The sequence below is a fragment of the Homarus americanus genome, unplaced genomic scaffold, assembly GCF_018991925.1.
Source record: "Homarus americanus isolate GMGI-L3 unplaced genomic scaffold, GMGI_Hamer_2.0 scaffold52806, whole genome shotgun sequence".
Classification (NCBI taxonomy): Eukaryota; Metazoa; Arthropoda; class Malacostraca; order Decapoda; family Nephropidae; genus Homarus; species Homarus americanus.
The window spans coordinates 8,085,821-8,101,473 of record NW_024720773.1 but is presented as its reverse complement, the minus strand read 5'-3'; the positions used below and the strand labels follow the sequence as shown (position 1 = coordinate 8,101,473).

The 15,653-nt window shown below is 36.9% G+C and overlaps 1 protein-coding gene across 1 annotated transcript in view; it reads left to right on the top strand.

Annotated features, from left to right (window-relative positions):
- LOC121861148 (neural Wiskott-Aldrich syndrome protein-like) overlaps nt 1-15,653 on the top strand; it is a 34,431-nt gene continuing 18,778 nt past the window's right edge. Inside the window, exons 1-6 of the mRNA XM_042358714.1 lie at nt 1-144; nt 250-597; nt 5,558-5,570; nt 8,260-8,384; nt 8,879-8,998; nt 9,315-9,416. Of these exons, the coding sequence (XP_042214648.1) occupies nt 1-144; nt 250-597; nt 5,558-5,570; nt 8,260-8,384; nt 8,879-8,998; nt 9,315-9,416 (852 nt within the window). The remainder of the gene's footprint in view (nt 145-249; nt 598-5,557; nt 5,571-8,259; nt 8,385-8,878; nt 8,999-9,314; nt 9,417-15,653) is intronic.

Below are 15,653 nucleotides of genomic sequence, written 5' to 3'. Positions count from 1 at the left end.
ATGACTCAGTTTGTGTTTTACCTGAACGCGGCTCAGGAGCTGGTGAAGCCAGGAATCAAAAGAAAAGCCACCTCCTCCTTCCTGTCTTCACTTAACCCAAAGCGAATGAAGCTCGAGGAAGACACCAAAAACCTTAAGTCTTCAGTTGTCCCCGTCACCACCACCGTCTCCAGCTCAACTTCTTCCTCTTCCCCTGTCCCCACCACCTCCGATATCCCCAAAATTTCGTGGGATAACCTTCACTACCAGAAGATAAATGGTGGTGGACTGCACGGGACGACAGATCACTACAACTTCACCCGTGACAATGGCGACACAACAGAAGTAATCGTTAAAAAACTCCGCAACGGCAACGCATTACCACATGAAGCCCGTATCTTACACGAGCTGGCAGGGGCAGGGGGAGCTCCACTCTTATTCGGTGTTACAACCGACCCCCATGCCCTGGTGATGGAGTTTTGCCCCGGCATAACTTTTACCGAGGCTTTAAAACAACTCGACAAAAAGACGTGTCAACAAGCCTACTCCTCCATCGTTACAGCTGTTCAAGAATTCCACAAAGCTGGATTTAATCATCTGGACCTCCACGACGACAATGTACTAATCGACACCTCTACAGCTCCCTTCAAATGCCACATAATAGATTTTGGGGAAACACAGAAATTATCCGACGACGACTTTTTCGACCGAATTGCCAGGGAATGTGATCTCTCCTTCCTTCAACGCATCAAAGAAACCATAGAACTAACCTATTGATATGAATTAAACTCTGGAGAAAAAATAAATAAATAAACTGTTCACCTAAACTAAACATTGTCCCCTATCACCAATAACCTAAAACACACACACAGACGCAGACACACACACCCACACACACACACAGATACATCTAACTCCCAAGAATGATCAGTATTAAGGATATTTAACCTGTAAGAATTATCAGAATTAAGGCCATTTAACCTGTAAGAATGATCAGTATTAAGGCGATTTAACCTGAAAGAATGATCAGTATTAAGGCCATTTAACCTGTAAGAATGATCAGCATTAAGGCCATTTAACCTGTAAGAATGATCAGTATTAAAGTAGTACTGATCTGATACAGTATAACAACAACACTAATACTACAGGAGAAGCATCTGACCTCCAGAAACACCAACTGATCGCCTTTAAAGAGAATCTCATCCCACAAAACCCCATCAAGTCGCTTATAGATTACGACCACATTAGACCACTCGAGTCACAAAGTTGCTCCGAGTCCTATCCTGCTCGGATATTATAAGAACTTTATCTATATCGCCCTTATTGATTCCCTTCACCCACTTAAACACTTCTATCATATCTCCCCGCACTCTTCGTCTTTCTAGGGAATGCAAGTTTAGTTTCTTTAACCTATCATGATATGGAAGGTTTCTAAGTCCCGGAATCATTTTCGTCATTCTTCCGACGCCAGTGAATTGATATCCATTCTATAATAAGGGCATCAGAACTGAACCGCATAATCGAGGTGCGGCCTGACTAGCGCAAGATATAGTTGCAATAAGACCTCTGCACTCCTATTACTTACACTTCTAGATATAAAACCTATAACTCTGTTTGCCTTATTTCGAACATTAACGCACTGTTTTCTAGGCCGTAGGTCCGGGCTTACAAGTACCCCTAGGTCTCTTTCACAAGTCGACCTTTCTAGGTTGATGTTGTTAAGGCTGTATGCATTGACAGTATTTGACCTTCCAATATTAAGTACGCTGCACTTGCTGGTGATGAATTTCATTTGCCATTTTTCTGACCACTCCTGCAGTTTATTTAAATCGTCCTGTAGTGCATTTACATCCTGCTCTGAATTTGCCGCCCTATTTTGGTGTCATCCGCAAACTTGCTTATGTCACTGCTGATCCCAGTATCTAGATCGTTTATGTAGATTATGAATAAGAGTGGGCCCAGTACTGACCCCTGGGGAACACCACTGGTTACACAGCCCCACTCAGATTTAACACCATCTACGCTGACCCTCTGTGTTCTATCGGCGAGGCATGATTTAATCCAATTTAAAACTTTCCCCTTCATTGTGCACTGCTAAAGGTAAATTCAAATTCTAATATACATTATACACATTTTTTCCTGTCGAGAAATGTTCAAGTTATATCACGTACTTGTGAAGACTCTATTTAATGGTTTCCCATTTCCTATACAGCTTCAAGAATGAGAAATGTGTCCCGCGCCACAACCAAGCTGCCCAGGAAACACCGGGCACGGATTTGGAGTTTGCAAAAACAACTCCAGCCTCTGCATGCCTGCTCGCTTTTTAGTGTCTTCTTAACTTATATTTATCTACGACTTAAGTCCCTTATACTTGTATATGTTATTGAATATATACCATGGTTTTGCCGCTTTCTTTTAATTTAAGGAACAATAATTGAATGATGTACTGTACATTCATACATAAATCCCAAGTGACAGGTGAAAAAGGTTCAGTGGAAGGACAACAAATGGCTGGAAGTGAGTAGTAGGAGTAGAAATTGGTGCCGTGGCTTGTCACAGACTAATAGTTCCTCTCTTTATATCTTCCTTGGTAGAGAGTGACAGGGCCCGCCACCTGCCGGCCTCCAAGGTAACCCTCAGTGTACACAACAAAACTTGTCAGTTCCGCTGAGAGGGAGTGTCGCTCCTGCCAGCCACAGAGGTAGAATCTCATACATCCTCTAGTCCTCAAGGTGAGTGATAAACCTCTCTCTAACACTCATGGCAGGTTGAAGGAGTATAACAGTGATGTGAGGAAGATTGTAATATGTAGGAGGTAGGTAATGGTAGTAGAGAGAGTGGAAGTGGGTCATGATCGTGTTGGAAAATGTTAACCAGATGACATCCTGCCAGGGTTTGACATTTCATCTCATTTCTTGTACTGTTTTGGGTTTCTCTTACCTTCGACCTGGTAATTTCTGTTGGGTTTTGCTTAACTTTAGGCTTACAATTTTTCTAATGTTTAACCCCTGATAATTGTTTATATTCCGTGAGTGGACTTGCATTTATTTTAATTTTCTTATATATTTTCTTGTGGAGTAAAAGTTGTATTATCATTGGTATTATTTTAGTTTCGGTCATCTCGGGACTCTTAGGGGGATCTGGGGGGCAAAGTCCCCTGGTTAGGTTAAGTTAGGTTGGTTAGGTTACATTAAGTTAGGTTTGGTTAGGTTAGGTTACTGTTAGATTAGTTTGGATATCTAAATACAGGGATGGGTCAATATTTAGAAAATGACACCAGGCAACTGAATATTGAAAATAGGTTTTTCTAGTGTAAATCATCGTGTTGAATACAAATATAACCTTCATGGCCGTTGGAAATGAGGCACAGTGAGGATATTGGAAACAAAATTGAGGGAAAAAAACCCTAATCTAACCTTACTCCTATTGTCCAAGAAACTTACCTTAAGTGAAAGATACAGGAGGATAAAGTGATGTGACTTGAATGAGGAAGTGGCGTCTTTGTCAGTGTCCGTCTCTTTATCACAGTACTGTACCATTCATAGTGATCTACATGGTGTTGATACTGGCCACTTACAGATGAAACAAAAACACCGTGAGCCCTAAAAATGACAACAGCTGCTGCTTCACTGTTCAAATTTGCCCTCAATAAAATAGCAGCCAGCCAATGTACAGTCAACCAAAGATGCACCGACCCCACTCCTTAATTCAGGTTTTGTTTGAAATAAAGGTAATTTTGGTAATAAACTGTTCATTGTTATTCAAGGTCATGAGAAGTTTCCAAATGTTTGTATATTTGTTTAAATAATAAAGAAAATTATATTAATGAAATGACAACTCAACTACAACCACAGCTGCCACAAGATTCTCACATCAAATTTCTTCATTATTTAAACAAATATACGAACATTTGGAAACTTCTCATGACCTTGAATAACAATGAACAGTTTATTATTCAAAAAATTCTACCTTTGGTTTATCCTGACAGTGATACAGCCAAAAACAGATCCACCAATCACAATCACCTTTACATACAACCTTCCTTAACCAAGTATTGCCAGGCAAAATTGTGGGGTCAGTGCATCTTTGGCTGACTGTACATGTACAGTCATCTCAAACAGAGCCCATCTTCCAATTGGCCGCGAACTCACGCTGATTGGCCAAATATTATACTTTACTTTTTTTTTTTACTTTTACTTGAAAACTATAAATTTCCGACGGAAACTATAGAGTAAATTATTTTTTATTTTATTCTCTATCTCCCCTTATTTGACTCAATATTCAGTTGTCTGGTTTCATTTTCTAAATATTGACCCAGGGATGACCGAAACTATAATTTTACCATATCATCTAGTTATTCGGTTATTATTAACTACATAACCATAATTTGCATTGATCAATCTTTTCTCAATATATTTTCATTGCTGTGTTCGGATATGATATTAAATTTGGGGCAAATGCTTTGTTTGATAGATAATTAGGCCCCAAGGCTCGCACTAGCGGCGCTACTTCATCTTTTACCGCGACAAAACGGTAATGCGGCCCGATCCAACTCTATTTTGTCCTCCGCTCAATTTATGTTACTATTCGCTCGCTCGGTCAGAGCAGCTTCTCTCATGTCCACAAAAAACCTGAAATTACACCACTGTATATCAAAGTAAGATTTTTTCTGTTTAATATGTCAGGGGGCTGAGCCCCCCATCTACGAAGTTAGGTAAGGTTAAGTTGGTTTCTTTGGTGCGATCTTATAACAACGCTTTGGCCGCTTGTGTTTCTTATCAATTAAGGTTAGGTTTAATTTAGAAATAAACCCATTTTAACGCATTTTCAGGTATTGTTGCATTTTCAACCAATATGCAGCCAAAGGTTTTCGATTTAAAAAATGAATAGATCTCGTTGAGAGCTGTCTTCTGAACCCTACTTTTACCTGTCACAATCATTGCTGGAAATAATTTTTTTGTTAGTGGGAGGGTTATCTCCAAAACGAGTATTTTCCGACAAGAATCAATAATTTTTTTAAATAAAACACAAAAAACACTGGAAAAACGCATTGCTCAACTCGAAAGCCATATTGGTTGAAAATGCAAATTTACTCATTTGTACAAACCACAACAATGTCCACTGCAAAACAGTGAAGTTGCAGTACGTATTTTAAAATTAATTTTCTTTGAAAAATCGGTGTTGGGTATGTCATCAATAATTATCATTTATTTTACATATATACACCTCCCTGTACAGCTTTGGTAAAACTCCAGAAGAGCTTTGTCAGCTTAGTAGTGAACGCAAGAAACTTATGCTGGTACTCTTAAAAAAACTGGTGAAGGTGGAGACAGCACCAGAAATAACTTTTGGAATTTGATAGTCATACCAAAGCACAAAGTTCTTGGATAAGCTTTATCAAGTTCTGTTGTAGGATTTGTGTGACTGGAAGAAATCGTAATATGTTTTTGTGAGGAAAACTGTCAGCCTGTGTGAAAAAGGGACAGACTGCAGATGTTTATTACCCTGTACTGTACTGTGTATTTTTATACATATTATCATTATGTTTATTTTTTATATAATTATTGTTCTTTTTCAGGCATCTATTTTTGGTAATACCTGTACAGTATATGTAATGATGAATTACTGTAGAATGTTACTGTAATATATAATTTTTTAATAATGAAGAATCCAGAGTGTTTTATAAAGCGATAGAAAACTCTTGGAGATGATTGACTACTGTATACACACGCTACAGTACGTAACCTAACCTAACCTAATGTGGTGGATAGGTGAGAAAGGTGAATAGTTACATCTAGAACAAAGTACAGTAGCCTCTGTACAAGACTGGCGAGTCTTATCTCTCATGTTTCCTGTTGTGGAGTGGGGTAGATAAAAAAAAAATCTACTTGCATTACAAAAAATCATATATGTTGTATTTCAAGTGAATTGTATACTGTATGAGCTGCATCACTGGTTGTTGTTGATATAATGTTATTACTGAGCTTCAACAACTAAGGTCTTTAAGTGCATAACAAGGTTAGTAATTAGACTATTCCATCAGTAATTAAGAATAATGAGATATGAAACTCAGGTGTAGGGAAGGAGATGTAAAAGTGATGTAATTTTCGTCTTTACATGAAGTTTTGTGTTACGTATTTTACATTCCTAGCATGCAATATTTATTACTGATTTTTATTTTATTTTTTTATTCTTTTTCCCTCTTATAGTTTTAGGGTCTAGTAATGTATAATGGTTCAGAGCTTATCTGTAGTAGCTGTGGTAAATGTTGTACGGAATATGTCTGAGATATTTCCTTATTATTGTTTCTTCACAGGGGTTCTGTGGGGAGGATAAACGGAAGTCTGTGTAGAATTATCAAGAAAGGAAACGGATGATAGGGAAAGTGATTTCAGGATAGGACAGAAACATCACATGATCTTTTTTGTATCCTCACATCAACAGCTTACAAGTTCTCAATCTCTATATCCTTTCCAACTTTAATTGAAAGCTCTAGTGTATGTTTATGGTACATCAGTAATCATGTGTGTCTCACCTTTGTGTCCTGGATATAGTAATCTCTGGCTTGGGACAGATGTGAGAAGGGTGTTATCCTGTGTGACCCTACCAAATATGGCTTGTAAGCTGATAAGTGGTGAAATGATTAAAAGAACAAGTAAATAAATATGAGATGCATTACACTATAGAGGGTGAGGTTAGTTTAGGTAAAATAAGATAAGAATACAGTATCTAAGATGAAGAGGCAGGCAATGCTTTTCCTGCTGGTGGAGATAAGGTTGTACTGTACTGTACCACATTATATAGAAGATTATTTATCAGAGGTAGAGGACTATTGATGAAAAGTTAAATTTTTATATACTGTATAGAAGCTGAATCATCATTGATAGTGGAGGTAATAATAATACTGTAATGGTAATATTTATTCACTAAAATTGTCATACAGTTTTACAAGTGTAGAGGCTGTATATAAACTATGCATATTTACAGCTTAGCATGAATGTAAACAATGTAGGTGTACGTATATAGGCCATAGGAGTACAGTACAAGTACTATACAGTTTCTTATGTACCCAGACAGTACAGGTATGCTGTACAACATTGGTAAACGGGAGGGCAATTTGTCCAAGGATAGCCGACAAAGCTGTCAGGTGCTCCTTTCATGATGTTGAATTACCCAGTGACTTAATATAAAAAAATATATATTATACATTGATTATATAGAATGTAGTATTGTATTGTGATTACAGTAACTGTGGTACAGTGCTGTGTCTGGTATTGACATAAACTAGTGAAGTACATCTGGGAGTTAAATGCCATAGGAAATATAAACTTTAATCAGAAGCCCACAGAGCTGAGAACACAGAAAAGGCATCAAGTGTTGACATAATCACAACGCAAGTGAACAGTTGGTTCATAGGAATACTTCACAGTTATCATGTGCCCTTGTCATTTACTGTGCTGTTTGAAGTGCTTCCCTTCAGTTGTTATACACATAACGGAGTAGTAAGTTTAGTGGCCATTTGAAGATGTTATTACATTATCTTGTGCTTATAATTGTGTTTAAAATTATTGAGTTTTTGTTTGTCATGTTGTTCATGTATTAAGTCACAAGATAATCATTCCCTGCAGAGAGAATTTGTAGATACTTGAGGGTTATAGCTACCTTGTTGGCTCACTGGCCTTGTTGGCTGGAGCAAGACTACAATTGGTGATGTATTCCCCATTTTTATTATGCTTTTGTCTCCGATTAATTTAATGATATTTTCTTGTTTTCACTGCTTCTTTTATTGTTAAATCATATTCAGAAATCATTCTTCGTGTTCCATCCAACTTGAAATCAGTTGAAACGCGTAATTGGGTTGAGAGATACAGTTACTGGTATACTGTATATGGTTCTGATCCGATGATTTTTGGCAGAGATATTGAATTGATATGGCTTGCTGTATTATCTGTCTGTTATGTGTCTGTAATCCTTGTAATGTACAGTCACTCACAAAAGTCCTGTTGCCACTCCGAGATTCAGGCTCATGAACCCGAAGCAGTAGACACCTGCATTATTCTGTACTGTACATAAAAGCTTTGGATTCACGGGTCTGAGTCTCGGTAACAGGACTTTTGTGAGTGACTGTACATTTATAATAACTTTTTAGCTGTCACAGATAATGTACAGTAGTCAACTTCATAATTACTGTACAATGATCATCAGTAAGTTGTTTAACATACTGTATATGTATTCCTTGTCCTATCATTATTTTTCTCATTTGTTGCATAACTTTTGCAGAGAATATCTTGTGCCACAAAGATGAACTCAACACAACGCAAACCTCCGCCCCCAACAAACCCTCGACACAGCTCAACCGAGATGAAAACGAGAAAATTTTCCGGGTGCTCGGTCTAAAGTGCCAGGTAATGTATTCAGTGTTGTTTCACGAGATTATTTTACGAGGCTGTCATGTAGCAGATCAATTGCCAGATGAGGTTGGTTTATTTTTACTGTAGCTAGTTAAATTTTGATATACTGTATCTTGCCAATCTTTCTCAGCACTTCTTCTTCAGTCATAGATAAGATAGGTTTCTTTTTTTGTGATTTTTTTTATTCCAACTGTAAAGAGGGAATTAGCAGTCATACTTTGTTTTTTGTATCTGTGGACGTATTTGGCATCAGTCAGTCTTGTGTATGAGTTGATAGTAGTGGATTTTTTTTCTCTGTTCATCAGGGGGTTAGATTATTAACTCTTCAGATTTTGTGCTGACTGTGTATAGCTACTGTACCTGTCAGGAAGTATTTTCAGAGAGGCTTGAAAATGTTGGTGTTCTACTTAACATGAAGGATTTGCTGTCATTCCAAATACATGTTCTTTTTTTCTTCTCATAATTAATTTTCTTTGACTTACTTACAGACTTTGAGTACAAGAGTAGTTCAGGTGTTTGGTACTGACGGCCCTCACCATAACTCTTGGCGTAAGCATGGTGTTGCTACCTTCACTAAGGACAATGTACGGAAGTCCTATTATATTCAGGTCAGTCTGTGCTTCCTGAGTTACTGTACACTGTAATGTGGAACCTGTAGATTTATTATTATGGTATATTTATTGTTTTACTTGATACAGTACCTCTTGTTCTTGGTCTACTTGTAGTGACCAGACATCTTTCAGTAGTATTTAATACCTTGGTAAATGCTCCTTTATCTCTTGACATCACACACACAGAATAATTTTAAATTTACAGACAAAATTTATGATACCAGGTATTTATTGTGAACACAGTAAATTAAAGTACAGTACAGTACATAAAATAACATCCATGCTGATATCTTACTCATGGTGTTTATTACAGGTGTATGATATTGTGTCTGGAAAGATATTATTCGAGCAGGAGCTGTACAATCAGTTCAGTTACACAGTCTCGATGCCCTTCTTTCATCAGTTTGAAGCCGAGGTAACAAGTTTTTGTTGTTTTTCATCGGGTGCTCCTCTACTTACGAACGAATTATGTTCCTGGGGCTTGTTTGTAAGTCCAATTGTTTGTAAGTCCAACTTTACTCCTGTAGATACCAAACATATTGTAAAAATTAAAAGATTATGTATATTTAGTACAGCTACACCCTTTAATACAGCCTTAAAACCTGGCTCACTCTTCTCCTCTTAGGTAATGTTTGTTCTATCTGGAATTTTCTTCAAAATAATCCAGTCTCTTCCACAATAAACACCTGTTCTGGCAGGTAACCCCCCTCAGTGATGATGTTTGTATCTCTGAAAGTTTGTAAGTTGAACGTTCTTAAGTAGAGGAGCACCTGTATTTAGCTTGTTGTGGTAGTTAGACAAACTAAACTAAATGAAGGCTTTGCATGAAATTGCATGATAATAATATCAGCGAGTTTCAATAGAGGTGTTGGGAAAGGAGCAGCCCATTAGATGTATAATATACTGTAAATGTGTATGGTTTTGTTTATAAGCTTTGATACACTTTAGAATATATATATATATATATATATATATATATATATATATATATATATATATATATATATATATATATATATATATATATATATATATATATATATATATATATATATATATATATATATATATATATATATATATATATATATATATATATATTTATATTTATATTTATGTAATGACTACTTAATCTTAACAACAGTGAGGAATTTTTAGAAATATTTCAACATTTATTGTAGGGGTGTAGGGAAATGTAGGATGCCGCCTATAATACATAAAAACAGTAAAGTACTGTAATAGGAAAAAATAAAGTGCAGCACTAAGACTGAGCTTCAGCTCAAAGTTAAGCACTGCAGTAGTTTACATTTCCCGTCAATTCAAGTATGATGAGTTTTGGAAATATCATGAGGAGAAAATTTTTCAGCATATCTAAAATTGTATGACATCCATAATACTGTACAGTATATAAAATAATAATTAGAAACAAACTAAATACTAAAAGCTGAGTGATTTTCATGTAAGAGGATTTAAAGGAACTTCCTTATATTGTACTGTAGTTATATGTTTTAATTTTATTCTGGCTTTTAAACTAAAGTACAAAACAATACTGATACAGCAATATGCCTGTTTCCAAATGTCTAGTTTATCTCTATTGTGTTGTGTAATGTACCCAGTGTTGTAAACTCTTGCCACCATGCCTCTCCTACCCTTACCTGTGCAATGGTAAGCTACTCTGTCATATACCTAGGGATCATAAGCAGCCCTCTCTCTGCATTGATGGTTTGTGGCCTGCTGTCAAAATAAAAACACCGTCTATGAAGTTACTGCATTTACTGTATGGAAGTTGGTGTATAATATCTCCGGTGTGTAATTACTTTATACGTACTGTAGTTTTCATTCAGAAATAGTGTGTGTGGTTCCCTTGACAAGATCCATTATCATGAGAGGACTACACGACATGACCGAGATGATGAATTTGCCTACTTAGTTTTCTGTGTGAAGTTTTCCGAACAAAGGCTCTTTGTCTGTACTGGATATAGTGACTCAACTTTTTGTATGTTTCTGATTCAGTGCCGTGCCAGGGGAGATCTTAGTCTTTACAGTGTACAGCTATTGGAAACTTGACAGTAGTAGTTAATTATGACAACGTGATCTACCTGGAGTTTGACCAGTCATCTCTTGAAGGTCATCATTTTTGGAGACAGCCACCTGGTCTGATATAACTTATTTTCTTATTTATGCTTAGAAACTATTACCTGGGAATTACTGTACTGTACATATAATCTTTCTGATGTACATTCTCTGTATAGTTTTCTGTATACACTAAAGAGTTTTCATTTTGACTTGTTAATAAATGATGTTTATGAACACCTATCAAGCTACTGCACTTTATGGGTGCTGTAATATATTGATAAGTAATGCAACAAGGTTAAAATATTGTAGATAGAGCCTGTAAGTTTTCATAGCAGCTATAAACCCTGACAGTTGCTTTGATTTATGGCAGGAATAATGAAAACATAGTACTGTACAGTAGTAGTACTGTACTAACCATTGTAAGCTAAGATACTAGGTACTGTTCAAAGGGTTTATATAACCCATGAGCACATGAACTGTGGTTTATTGTTATTTGATTGACCCAGAATGATGTTCATATAACGCTTTGAGGTTCTCTAATCACACCTGTACACTAATGCAATATGTACAATACAGGTGTTCATATTTTGCATTTTATTTCAAGAAGAGCAGTAGATGTCATTTGTACTTTACTGTTCTACATCACTCAAAATGTACTGTATACATGTACAGTATTGAATATCTTAAAATTGTAATGTGCTTTATTTTAATAGATTTTTATGAACTTTTAAGAATTACCTGGATAACCTTGTTTAATGTTTGATTGTGTAACAATGTTTCACAATCAAGATCATATACATATGTAATTAATAATATCTTTTGACCGGATAAGGAAACCACTGACAGATACCCTTATCACCCCTCAAACACAGCTTATTCAAAATATTTACCTTATTCCTGGGTGTTACCAGAGACTAACATTAGTGATGTGTTACTGGCACTGTGATGAGTGGAGCTGTTATAAGTTATTTTGAAATTGTTATTATTTCAAGGAAAAATTTTAGTGATAGTGGAATTTATAGCAAGTTTGACCTGCCTGAGATGTGTTACCAGCAGTGTGTTGAGTGAAACTATTATAAATTATAGGCATTCTGGTGTGGTTTGAATGAAAAACTTCTGATGTTAAAAAATTTAGTGCCTGGGCTGCCTCTTGACTTGAATTTGGTATACTGTACGCAACACATCAGGTGAGATGGAGCGTTGTCTCAGTGACAGTCTGCTTCACGCAGGACTGTCATCGGTGAAGGCATTGATGGATGGCTTAAAAATCTCAGTGAACCATAAGACAAGTGATTCACTCTATATGCCAGCAAGAGACATTCAGGTGGATTGGGATGGTGAAGCATCAGATATTCCTGATTTACTGCACATGATGGCACAACATTTGATTAGGTTGTCAAAAACTGGAGCGTCTAGAGTGCGCCAGTCAATGAGAGAAAGACGACTCCCATTCATAGGATTGTCACAACTCCAGATGAATATGCGGCTTGGGTTAATTCAAAAGCATTCTTTATCTCTACCAAACCTACACAGGGTCAGTAGGTCATTTGCTAATCATATGTAATGTTTCTTTTGTACAATTAATGTAAATGACTATCATTGCACTTTCTTCAATGCACTTTCCTTAATACAGTTCTGTACTCAGCTGCTGAAAAAATTAAGTTCTTCCTCTGAAATCCCAAGGGTTCAATATTATTTTCACTTGCCTATTTTTTTTTTTATTACAATTTCTGTTCTGTAAAGAAATGGGTATAAAGTGTAGGTACTCTACTATGGCCCTTGTGTATTTACAGTATCTTTGATGGTACAGTACCTTAATGTAGCTGTGAATGCAATTTCATACAAATAACTCAATGTAGTACTGTACTGTATTACACTGAGATACAGATTGGTGTTCTTCACCTTGAGATGTTCTAAGTGTTTTGTGCTTTAATGTTCAACTGTTTTTGTATAGTAATTTATCTGGCCAGGTTACCAAGGCAGTAGTAAAGTCTTATGCTCAGTGTAAGTCAGGTAAATGTTGGCTGAACCTTCAAAACATGTTTGTACATGAGTCAGGTCTCTACTCTCTTAATGAAGTTCTTTCAGTTTTATTGATTTTCACAGAACAGTACAGTGCAGTATTTCCTGTGGTTCATGGTACAGGAGTTCTTCGATTTTAGAAAGGGATGTGTTCCTGTAAAAACTTTTGCCAAGAAAGCCATTTTTCCCATTGACTACCATTGTATGAAGGGAAATACATTCCTACAAAAAGAAAAAGTCCCCAAACGTAAAATACAGGTTTATTTAATCCATATTAGAATATATACTACTTACGGGAAGCTGTATGTGGTCGGTGCTTAGGGTGATGGTGTGGCAGGATGGTGGTAGATGGTGTTACTGGGAGGATGATGGTGTAGCAGCTGGAACATCTGCCTCACCATCACCACCATCATCATAATCATGCTCAATAGCAGCAGGAGAGTTGGGGCTGTAATCATTGTCTGATACCGGTCTCAGAAGAAGAGATGATAGGTGGGAGGAAATCATCATCATGGGCTTCAGCAGCAGGAGGAGCACTACAATGTTTAGTTAATGTTTGTGAAAAATGACATCAGAGTTATCTGTTTAGTATGCATCTTCTTTTCTCTGTAGAGTTCCTTGTAGGAGGTGAGGAGATTTTCATGCTATCCTTCAAAGTTGTGTTGGGCCTGAGTTGTGGTCACTGCCATGTTCTTATTGGTATGTGTGTGTAACAGAGGCGTAGATCCATCAGTTTCTTCCTCCATATCAACATAATTTGGTGGTCATTTAGCCATTCTTTTAGAATTAGATCAATAGCGATACGGTTTGTACCCTCATATGACATATTTTATGTACAGTACTGTGGGTGGACAAAAGTCCCTTCCCTTAGCCCTCCTCTTCCCTCTGGCCCCCATTCCCCGTCATATGCACTACACAGTGGGCCATCTGTTGGATGATTACAGCACTTCTCTCAGTTGCTTCAGTCACCTTGTGGCTGGCTGACGGAAGGAACTTTTGTCCACTATAGTACAGTACAGTATATGTATATATACAGCATAAGCACAGAAATGATGTCACACACCAGCCTGCATTACAGTACTGTATGTACACTGCTTACTGTCTCTGTTCAACACGGGTTATTCTTAGATATCTGTGTCAGCATCTCACTATTTCCAATGCTAACAAAAAATACCTAATTTTTTTGTAAAAGCAAGATTTTTGTTTGTATACCTAACTGTAATTTCTCAATTCTATCATTCCTACCTCTAGCCTTTTACCTCATTGTATAGGGTTACAGTGTGGTAATGGAACCTTTCCTCCAGCATTAACAAAACCTGTATCCAACAATGACTCCAGCCTACAGTGTACTTTAGTAGTGAGTAACCGTGAATGTTGCCTGACCTTTGGTAAATTTTTTTCACCATAGGCTAGATGGTGGGTCTGAACTTTGCTGATGAGGGAGAAGCCAACTCCTTCGAACCGCCATTAGTGAACGATTAGCTACAACGCAAGAAGGAGGGTGAGTAGCAACTCTTGTTTACTATTATTATTTAGCTGCCTGTTGCTGTCATAATAATCAGTTTTCTGTTGTTTCCTGCATTTATAGATTTTATTCATAAATCTGCTGAAGTTGTTAACATATGGTAACCTCGTGTTATTTTATGCTATACTGAAAGGACCAAGAAAGTTTTTGTCTTAAAAAATTGCTTTAGTGAAATACCTGTACATACATATAATTTAATAAGCATTCTGTATGGTTTACTAACTAACTAAACACACTCAAAATGCATTATGTATATTGTTCTAGTACCCCATGTAGAAATAAAGGTAATTGTACAGAAATAAAAGAAAAATGACAAAGGAGAAAACCACAATGTTGTGCAGTACTGTACTATCACAGCCATGCTGCCTCTGTCTGACCCAGTGACCCACAGAATATGTGGTAATACTAGATGACAATTATGCCACAGTTGTGCTAGATGATGCAGCCTCCCAGTGAGAGTTATGCACCATAGCTTGGCACATTTTATGAAGTGAATTTTGCTGTGAATTTGCTGTCACTAGCACTCTGGCCATCACTCAGGCAAATAGGCTTGTACTTCCATTGCCTCTCCCTGAATCTTTAGGTCACTTGGTGTACTGCAGTTGTACAGTATGTCATTGTATGTTCATTATCAAAGTCTTCAAAACCTCCTCCATTCTTGCTACAGTGGTAGCCCGAAAATCTGGATGGTCTTGGATATTGATGACTGCATAAACTGCACAAATTTTGTCAGTGTTCAGACTGATGCTGTGACTAATGCTTTCATTTATCCTGTTAATTTTTGTGTTCTCTTTAAGGTGAATTACAAACAAAAATTTTGTCTGTGTACTGACGTTGGGACTCGAAAATATGTAACTTGACAAAATTTTGGTACGACTTGAGCAGGTCGTAGTGTGGTGGTCATAAGTCGAGTAGGTCGTAAGTCGGGGAGGAGCTGTATATGTATTTTTTCCTTCTCTCTCTTTGTCCAAAATGCTTCATTTGGTCCAGGTTTACTTTAATCTTGTACCAAATGGAACTTGCTGAAGC